The 10,343-nt window shown below is 38.5% G+C and overlaps 1 protein-coding gene across 3 annotated transcripts; it reads left to right on the forward strand.

Annotated features, from left to right (window-relative positions):
• The first annotated feature begins 6,038 nt into the window (after window positions 1-6,038).
• On the forward strand, window positions 6,039-10,343 carry LOC117750791. Of its 3 annotated transcripts, XR_004611821.1 has the most exons (6): window positions 6,039-6,486; window positions 6,580-6,894; window positions 6,973-7,021; window positions 7,852-8,145; window positions 9,174-9,252; window positions 9,362-10,343. XR_004611821.1 is itself a non-coding variant. In XM_034562158.1 (5 exons), exons 1-5 carry the CDS (start codon window positions 6,378-6,380, stop codon window positions 9,395-9,397), a joined length of 588 nt encoding a protein of 195 aa, XP_034418049.1. In that variant the 5' UTR covers window positions 6,039-6,377; the 3' UTR covers window positions 9,398-10,343. The 3 variants fall into 3 exon arrangements, 2 of the variants coding, with proteins under 2 accessions (XP_034418049.1, XP_034418048.1); XM_034562158.1 differs by lacking the exon at window positions 7,852-8,145; XM_034562157.1 differs by lacking the exons at window positions 9,174-9,252; window positions 9,362-10,343 and having other exon boundaries at window positions 7,852-9,066.

The following is a 10,343-nucleotide window of genomic DNA, read 5'->3' on the forward strand; positions in this document are numbered from 1 at the left end:
TAAACACATTACATGAATATGACAATGTATGATGATAGAAACTTTTAATTATATGATAACAGAAAGTAAAAACAAGCAGAAAAGCAGTACCATGGTGGAACAATACTTACAAAGAGGCAATCAGATTATAGAAACAGGATGTTTCAGTTACTGAAAAGAACTCGTGACCTTCAGCACATGATACAGTTCAAAAAGGCTCATAGTGAGAAATATAATAGCAAGAAAAAAGAACAAAAAGAAGAAGAAATGCAAGCCCAGTAGGACTAGTGTGGGGGATGATTAGAAAGATGGGAGGGGACAGAAGAAAGTGGAGTTATATTGTGCTAACAACTGGAAAAGAGGTGACTTATGAAGAGAAAGCTGAGGCATTGGTTATTACTTTTGAAAATCATACACGGCACTGAAGAAGGAATACGAACTAGAGAGGAAACAATGTTCAAACATAGGGAGGCCTTGAGGAAGAAGGAGAATACTGAAGATGAATTGAAATAGTTAAAAAATTGCAGTTGCTAAAGCTGGAATGACTGCCCCAGGAAAGGATTATATTATGGTAAAGCATTTTAGTGGAGATGGGCTGAATAAGTTTCTAACATTGTATAAATAAATGTGGGAGGAAGGTAGCATTCCAGCAAGGTGCAGGAGGCCGTTATAGTCCCTATAAGGAAGCCAGGGAAAGATGCAAGTAACCCATCAAATTATAGGCCAATTGCCCTAACATCACATACATGCAAATGTATGGAACAAATGGTAAACAAAAGATTACATGGAAAGACTACATTCATAATGTTAGTTATGAGTGTAAATAAGTTCCAAATGTAATGAGCCGTCTGGTAGACTGTAGAGCAGACATTTGCATTGCTGTAATTAAATCCTGGATAGGAGAAGCAACAGCAAGAAGCTCAGGAGTTTCTCACCTCGAGCTTTGCACAACTGTCATTTGGCCGGTAACTCCTGTGTGGTTGCTTAAGGAACGAGAGGTGGACAGGGAGTTGCTGCAAATTAAGGTAAGATATAAAAATATTGATTTAGTGGGTGAGTTCTATGAGGATACGGATCCAAAAATACTCAGAGCATGAGCACGGTTTTACCGATGGATCACATGACCCATCTACAGACAGCACAGGCTCTGCGGTTGCAGTTCCATAGTCACAAATTGAAATGTGTAAACGCACTTTGAATTTCTTTGCCGTGTGTACAGTTGCATTTCATGCACTTGTTTTGGCCCTACAGTGAGTTCACCAACACAGACCAGGCAACATCTTTATGTGCATGTCTGCACTTGCTAGTTTGAAGGCTGGTGTTCAATACTCAAATGCAAGCCCAGTAGGACTAGTGTGGGGGATGATTAGAAAGATGGGAGGGGACAGAAGAAAGTGGAGTTATATTGTGCTAACAACTGGAAAAGTGGTGACTTATGAAGAGAAAGCTGAGGCATTGGTTATTACTTTTGAAAATCATACACGGCACTGAAGAGGGAATACGAACTAGAGAGGAAACAATGTTCAAACATAGGGAAGCCTTGAGGAAGAAGGAGAATACTGAAGATGAATTGAAATAGTTAAAAAATTGCAGTTGCTAAAGCTGGAATGACTGCCCCAGGAAAGGATTATATTATGGTAAAGCATTTTTAGTGGAGATGGGCTGAATAAGTTTCTAACATTGTATAAATAAATGTGGGAGGAAGGTAGCATTCCAGCAAGGTGCAGGAGGCCGTTATAGTCCCTATAAGGAAGCCAGGGAAAGATGCAAGTAACCCATCAAATTATAGGCCAATTGCCCTAACATCACATACATGCAAATGTATGGAACAAATGGTAAACAAAAGATTATTGTATTGTTTAGAGAAACATATATCAGGGTGTCAGAGTGGATTTAGGAAAGGTATTGGAAGCTTGGATTAAATTTTATGTCTAGAAGATGAGGAAAGAAAGGCACATGTTAGCTTTTTTTTTGGAGAAAGGACTTATGTTATGTTATGGAGGGAAGGACCTTTGATACAAATGCATTCAATGGGAATCAGGAAAAAACTGTTTTATTGGATAATGGACTTTTAAAATAAGAGAACTATCCAGGGCTACAAGGACAAATGATGTAGAAAAGGGGACTCCACACGGGAGTGTGGTGAGTCCATATTCTATTCCTAATTGCAATAAAGTACATCTTTGGAACTTTGTCACAAGATATGGGAAGGTCGTTATTTGTAGAGGATGGGGCCTAATAGACCAAAAGGAAAGGAAGTAGTTCAAACACTGCAAGAAGGGATACAACTAGTTGAAATGTGGGGGAAGTAATGGGCATTTAAATGTTCTTCTGAAAACACTAAGGTAGTGTTCTTTACAGCTGAATCTGTATGAAAACAAGTTAAAAATAGTCGAGTCATTTGGGTTTTTAGGAGTGCACTTTGATTAACATGGAAAGACTATATTCATAATGTTAGTGATGAGTGTAAATATGCAACATTTGTAAGCGCTAAAGCGATTCATGTTGCTGTGTTCTTTGGCTCATATCTCGGTGATGCTTTGGCGCAGAATGATTTTGAAAAGATATTTAGAATCTGTGTGGAGTCCTCTTGCCATCTGGCTTTTTCTGATAGCACCGAGCTACGGGTTGCTACTTCCGGAAACGTGCTGAATAGGCTGACTCCTGACAAAATTATCATTATGATATTTTCATAATTCTTTCAGTTGGTGTTTGAGTTGTGTGGAAATGGCTTACTGATTCTTGTAGCCCAAGTTTAATTTGATGTATAACATCAATATATTTGCTCATGTTCATTGTAAGGTTTTACACAGTCTAACCATAATGTGTAAATCGGCCCCCAATTGGGCGCCATGGGGCTTAAAAGTTTAATGTGTTTGTTCTGAGTATAAGCCCCTCTGTGGTAAAAAGAAAAAAGAAAGGAATAGGGGATTTTTTAAAGAGCATTTGAATATCGAGTAATGAAACTATACAGTGAATATATTAAGATTTATACCGACGGTGCTAAGAAACCTGAGACAGGAGTGACAGGATTTGGGGTGGCAATACCAGACAAAGGAATAAGGATCAACAGGAGAACATCTGATAGTCTAGGGGTCTACACAGTGGAGATGGTGGCAGTGCTGGTGGCATTACGATGGGTGGAAAAGGCAAAACAGGAAAAGGTACTAATATGCTCCGATGCAGCTTCAGTCCTAGCAAGCCTAAGATCTTTTCGTTCATGCAGTCATCAAGACATACTGTATGAAGTCCTTCAGTCAGTCACACGAATAACCAACCAGGGAGGTCAGGTTAAATTCATGGGTTCCAGCACATATAGGAGTGAGTGGGAATGAGAGGGCGGACAAGTTGGCAAAGAGGGCTTTAAAGAAAGGAGACATAGAAATGAGGATTAGCATCAGTAAGGCGGAGGTCAAGAGCATTAACTGGGAAAACGTCAACCAGATGTGTCAAAATAGGTGGGACAAAGAGAAGAAAGGGAGACATTTGTATGGTATTCAAAGGAGCGTTAAGGCAACCAGGGTAGAAAGTTGGAACAGGAGAGAGGAAACAGTGCTGACAAGGCTACGGTTGGGCCATAGTGCACTCAATAAGACACTGAAAATGATAGGGAAACACCAGACAGGGATGTGTGAAGGATGTGGAGAAGAGGAAGTCAGTGGAGCATGTGGTGAATTATAGGGCGCATGAGACTCAGAGAGAGGAAGAATTTGATTGTACATTGAAGGCAATACTGAGCATGGGTGGGAGAGCACAGGTTAGAGTACACAGGGTTAAAGAACACAGGTTTTTTTTATAGGGTATAGTTGAAATGTAGGGATGAGGGTTAATTAGGGTCCGAGCGACTGACGAAGTCAGTCCGAGAGGACCCTATTGAGTTTTTTTGGGTGAAAATTGAGCGCATTTTGGGGTATTTGCGAGCAACGAAAAACGCTCAAATTTGGCACGCTTGTCAGGCATGGTGAAAATAGACGTATGATCAAGGAGTCAAATTTTTGCAATTCATAGTTGCTCTCTAGCGCCCCCCTAACATTTTGACCGGCGAGGCCAATCACCCAGAATGTCCGATTGACTTGACATTTTTCACACATGTTCACTTACACCTGCTCTACAAAAAAGCCTCTCAGACCCCTAGGGTCCGCCTTAGATTTTCCGCCATTTTGAATTTTGTGAAAAACACATAATTGACTTTCTTAACTACACACTTAGTCCAAATCAACAAAACCTGATATCAATCAAATCATTGAAGCCAGACGACCTAGAATATGTCAACCGTTTTTTTTATATCTCATTGTGGTAAGGATCTGTGGCCAAATGAACATCTTAGGGGCGTGTCTTGTTTTTCAATGCTCATAGTGTCAACACTATTGGGACTATTCACTTTGAAACATTTTTCCTAAGTGCGCATGGCATGCCTTAATTTGCAAATGAAATATTGTGCAATTTGAACACTAGGGGGCGCTACAATAATTCGCCGAAGTTGGCCGTTTTTCACTTGTTTTTGTCACTTTTCGCCGTTATACATTTACCGTTATCTCCCACAAAAATTATCCGATTGACTTCAATCTTCTTTCCAGGATGATCAGAAGGCCTTGAGCTTAATTATTCTGCAAAGAAACGTCGCTTTCACCCACTCTCACTTGTCGTTAAAAATATTCCAATAAAGTCCCACTTTCTGTTTTTTGTTATGCTAGAGACTGTTGCTTTAACTAAACTAATCTTTCCAAAAATAATCATCCTGAACACATTTCCAAGAAAAAACATTCGAAATTGTGATTGAAACAGCAACTAAAAAAATGAAATGACAAGTTTTAGACACTAATATTTTCTAGCTATACGAGTTTCGATCACATTTTTTCAGCAAACCGGTGGCGCAGTGAGATAAAGACCTGTCTTGAGTGTGGGGGTTGTGTGCCAATCCAGGCCAGGGCAAATTTTTTCATCACTTTTTTTTTTTTACCTTTAATTTACATGACGTGGTCTAGACTTCACGTAGAGACACGTGATGCATGTATTTGTTCACATTCTCAAAGTGCCACCTAATGGCTCAACTGGACTTGCTCGAATCTGCCCCAAACGTGTTGTGCTTGTTACATGTCACGGCCTGAGGAAATCGACAAGCTTAATTTCAGTCATAGTCAGAGCGCCACCTGCTGGCTCAACTAGACTTGCTCTAATCTGCCCCAAACTCGTCGTGCTTGTTACAAGTCGCGGCCTGAGGATATCGACAAGCTTATTTTCACTTGCTGTCGACGCGCTGCCTACTGGCGAAAGAATATTGGGGTTACACGACAAACGGTAAAACGCACGACCGGCTATTTTTATTTTTATTTTGTTTTATTTATTTTCCTTTTCTTTTTGTATATATATATACATATATATATATATATATATATATATATATACATACATACATACAGTATATATATATATATATATATATATACCGCAATATATATATATGTGTGTATATATATATATATATATATACACACATATATATATATATATATATATAATGTATATACTGAATGTATGTATGTATATATATATATATATATATATATAATATTTAGATTTTTTTTTCTTTCTCTAAATCTTCCTCAATTATGTTTTCATTCAAATAGGAAACGTATTCCTGATGTAAAAATGTACCACGCATCCCCTCCAGGTGTTGAGTCTCTCACAGATTAAAAGAGATTTCTCCTGACGTCAGAGAAAAAACTATTTTATCTAAAGATCAGTTGTTCCTGTTATTTTGTCCACTGGTCTGGAAGTACAGTGTAATATTTATGGAAGATTCAGAGGGAGAATCTGATCTGGATTTTTGACACTGGACAAAACCTTTTTAAAACAGCCCTGTAAAAACAAATATAAAGTACATCAAAAATACAACTCACCATTAAGCTGAATTATCGCCATATTATGCAATATGAGAATCACCTGTAGTGGTTTATATCCACACACATTAACAACCTGAAACTCAAACAGCCAAAATTAATTTTATCATTTACTTTTGATCACTTGATCATTTATTTATGATCATTTACTGAATGCAAAAATGTCTTCTGTGATTTATTTATTAAGAGCTGAAGTTTTCACACCTATACTACAATATGTGTTGTTTTATATCACAATGGTTGAGCATTGCATGTGTGCTTCTTATATTCTGTTTATGCCATGAACTGTTATTACTAATGCAATTTTTATCAGAGTTTATTTTCAGGAAGGAGTGAGTTTCAATTCTCAATAATCCAACTGTGTGATTCCCGTGTGACTTAATGTTTCTTTGCTCTTTACTTAAAACACATAGCAAAGTTCTGAGAAGCCAAAGCAACTAACTAACCAGGAACTAACCACTTCCTTTCCTCCGAGCCTGCTCATGCTCGCCAGGGGCCATGTTGAAGTTTCACTCAGTCTTTCTCTGTCTGATGGTCATCATGTTCAACCGAGACCACGCTGCTCTTCTCTCCATTCAACTGCTAACTGTGTGCCAAGTCTTTGCAGGTACAGTGGACATTTGTGTTTGTTCTGCATGCTAATTCTGTGAATTGAATTATAGATTATATTATATATATATTGATTGGTTGTTTCCTCCAGTGTCAGAGATTGAAGACAGGAATGAACTGGTGTCCAGAGGAGACTCCGTCGTCTTCACCTGCAACATATCTGAGACAAATGGAACGCAACTCACATGGACCAAAGACAGATTTCTTTCTGCGTTTTCGTTCCCAAAGAATATGTCTATTTCAAATTTCACATCTCGCAGACTGAGAATAGACAACAACTTACCTTTAAGGATGATTATTTCTAACGTTCAGCATGACGATGCAGGAACCTACAGATGTTGTTTAATTGCCGAGCGCATTACAAGGACCATTGAGTGGGATTTAAAGGTGTCTGGAGAACCTGAAGGTAGGTAGAGCACAACACAGATATTTATCTCTACATTTCAAAGCTGAAACTGAACTTACCCTCTCTACATACTCACAGCCATAATTGGATTTCTTCTATGTGTAGTCACAGCTGTCTGCCTCTGTAGGTGAGTAATACCCGTTTTAGCTTTCAGAGTTACAAGTAAGAACCAATTAATTTCATTCTTACATTGTGTATGTACTTTATTTATAGACTGTATATGTGCCTGTTCTTATTCTCTGTGGACAATGGCTCTCTGCCGCCCCCTGTGGTCTTTATGTGAACGTAGTGTGCCCGTTACATCATTTTTCTGCCTTCTACATTCACTGAATTGATTTTACACTCTATGATACTGTAAAACGTTTTTCTAGTAAAATAATGAAAAGTTTATTTTGCATCATGGGGGATTTGAAATGAAGTCAATGGATTATTGCAGAAACCCTTTTCACAGCAGCCATTTTGACTCGCCACAGCAGGAAAAGGACACGGTGTAAATAACATTAAGGAGAGCTCGATTCACTCAAGTAAGCCAAGTTAGTGAGTGAACACGCGCAATATACCAGAGCCCTGGAGCTGGCTAACCTAAATGGAATGCAGCCATCAATTAGGTTTCCACCTGTTTTCCATGCTTTTAAGTCAAAATGGCTGCTGTGAAAAGAGTCTATTCTTGTCACCATGACCAAAAAAGATTTGCTCAGTTTGTAGTTATAACTTGAAAGGTTTTTCATTTCATTAAAAAACCCTTTACAATATTAGCGTTAAACAAACGGAGAGCACTGGTTTGAATCAGGAGCGTTTAGAGAATGCATAATATATTGATTAGCACATTAAAGAGCGGCCTTCCTCTTTGTGTTAATCTCAGCACATGAGTCTGCACGCAAACAGGCTGGAACCTTGACTGTCTGAATGAGATCCATATTTTATATCATACTTTCTCATATTTTAGCCATATTTTAGCTACGGATTACATCTCAACAACTGTCGGTCGGTGCGGTGGATTGACGACAAGAAAGGGCAAGAGGGCAGACAGCTGTGGCTTCTTAGCACCACGTGCTGCAGAAGAGAAGGAGACGGAAAGAGGCCGAAGCATGAAGACAGGGGGCGACAAACTCACAGAGGAAAAGAGATCAGGAAATTAGAGAAAGAAAAGGACGAGAGGGAGCAGAGCTACATGTGAGGGATGAGGAGTAGAGGGAGAGAGATGAGACGAAATCAGAGAGTGGAACAGAAAACGAAACATGATGGAAAGAGGTGGGACTGAAAAGAAACTGCCATCTGTTGTCTCTGTTCAAATCAACTGCAGTACAGTTACTCAGTTAAATAACAAGTCATCATTAACATGCACAGGTAGAATGTAGACTGTATACTACATTTCAAAGAGAAATGTTGTATGTTTTATTGCGTTTTTTTTATCTGACAGTTTTACTTTCAGATTAAGATTTCACAGAGAAAACATGGATATGTTTTTAAAATACAATGCAATGTTAAAAATGTAACTAACGGATCCCAACCTCTCAGGTTAGCAACTCCTAAGTCTCTAGTGTCTACTTGGGCCACGTTGTCACATGTAAAAAGTACAAAAGATGATTTAAACACAACTTTTTGCATTGGAAAGTTTTTTTTATTTTATTTTGTGCTATACTTCAATAATCATCTCACGGACGCTCAGATTTGGGAAAGGTCTGAAGGACGTTGGGAACCCCTGGACCAAACTATGAATTTAAAGTAGTCCAAATTAGCTGCACCTACAACATACAACATTAAAATGTACATTGATGCATCAATATGAAACAGGACTCAAATGGTAATTTGATCACAAGAAGTTGATAATCCATTAATTGTTTTCATCCATTACGTTTTTTTCAAGTATCTTTGTCTTATTAGACTGTTGGTCGGACAAAACCACATTGCAATGGGTGTTTTTTCATATTTTATGATAGTTTACACATGTTCAAGAACATAATGTCCAAATATCAATTATGAAAATAATAACTACTACTACTAATATTGTTACATGCATGATACACACACAATCACACATCTCACAGAAGTGAGATGAACAAGTTTTTATTTTACTTGTCATACTCAGCTTTTATTTTGGTAGGGTTTTAAATGCATGACATGGAGTATATTGTGGTATTGGTAGCTTTATGGATATCCTTTACTTAAAAGTACCAATCTTAGTATCAACTCTATCTCGTATAATAATGTATCTGAAACAACTTGAAGCTGCTCTGTGATCTGATCACTGGTCTCATTTTTATTTCGGCATCAAAAAGCTCGACTACGATCCCAAACCAGCACCAGGAAAGCGAGACCCTGAGTTATGCCCAGTTTCATGTTCAGTCGGGAAAAGAGGTCAGAATAACTTTTTACTCAAACTATAACATTCTGATGTCTCAAAAAGCATTTCTGCGTATCTGCCCATCCGCTATAACGTGTTTATTTCCACGTCCTGTCCCTGCAGGTGGCTCCCCTCCAACCCCACAGTTGTGCAGAATAAAGGACGAATCACAAGCACGTGGGTACTTCCAGAGGCTCAGTTCAATATGTGGCCTCATGAGCATGAAGTTCAGTGCAACGCCGAATAGGAAACAAGACAAAACGTCAACTGCATAAAAAAGAAAATTACTAAAGTGTTATACTGAGGTTATTAGTCGAAATTCCTTCAGTCCATCCCATGAGAAGCTTTTCACTAACCTGGTCATTTGATGAGTAATGTTTATGTCAAATAAAAAGAACATGAGGAAAAGGCCTTTTAATGGCTAACTGCCACAAATGATTAAACCTTGTGAAAAAAGAAGAAATGCAAAACTGGAAATGAAGCAAAAAAAAAAGGATACATCCATCAAGCAATGGAAGGCAGAGACGAGCTGCCCCTGAAGAACACGCCTTCCTCTCTTAGACAATGTGTCGTTTCACATAATCTGAACAATAAAGAACTGTTGCTCCTTGTTGTTAGGCAGCAATATTTCCTTGTAAGGGGAGAGCGGGTCGGTATGGAGGGCAGTTGGGTCAGGGCCTGTTTGGACATCTGCAGTGGGCTTTTACATGTTTGGCTCTGTTTTATTTTTTTTCTCAAAGAAATCTGTGAACTGGTGACATTGTAAATACAAGGTGTTCAAATTTAGACGGCGACATTTTCAATTAAAATGATCTTTTTGTACCCAGAACATGGTGTACCCGGAGGGGCAGAACTATGGATAAATGCACTTGTTGTACATCGAACTAAATTGTGCCTTTTACTTTTGGGTTTGGGCTCCAAAGATCTCGATGAATCCGTTAGCAGACGCCTGAATCTTATCAGTGAACACATTATTTTCATTATTTAAGGTAATTTGATGTGTCAACCGAGCCCTTTCTCATCTACTTCCCTGTTTCTATGGTCTAGCCATGTCACTGGCGTCAGGGAAGTTGCGGTATGTGAATAAATCGAGAGTACAATCTAA

This window comes from Cyclopterus lumpus, chromosome 21, assembly GCF_009769545.1.
Source record: "Cyclopterus lumpus isolate fCycLum1 chromosome 21, fCycLum1.pri, whole genome shotgun sequence".
Lineage (NCBI taxonomy): Eukaryota > Metazoa > Chordata > Actinopteri > Perciformes > Cyclopteridae > Cyclopterus > Cyclopterus lumpus.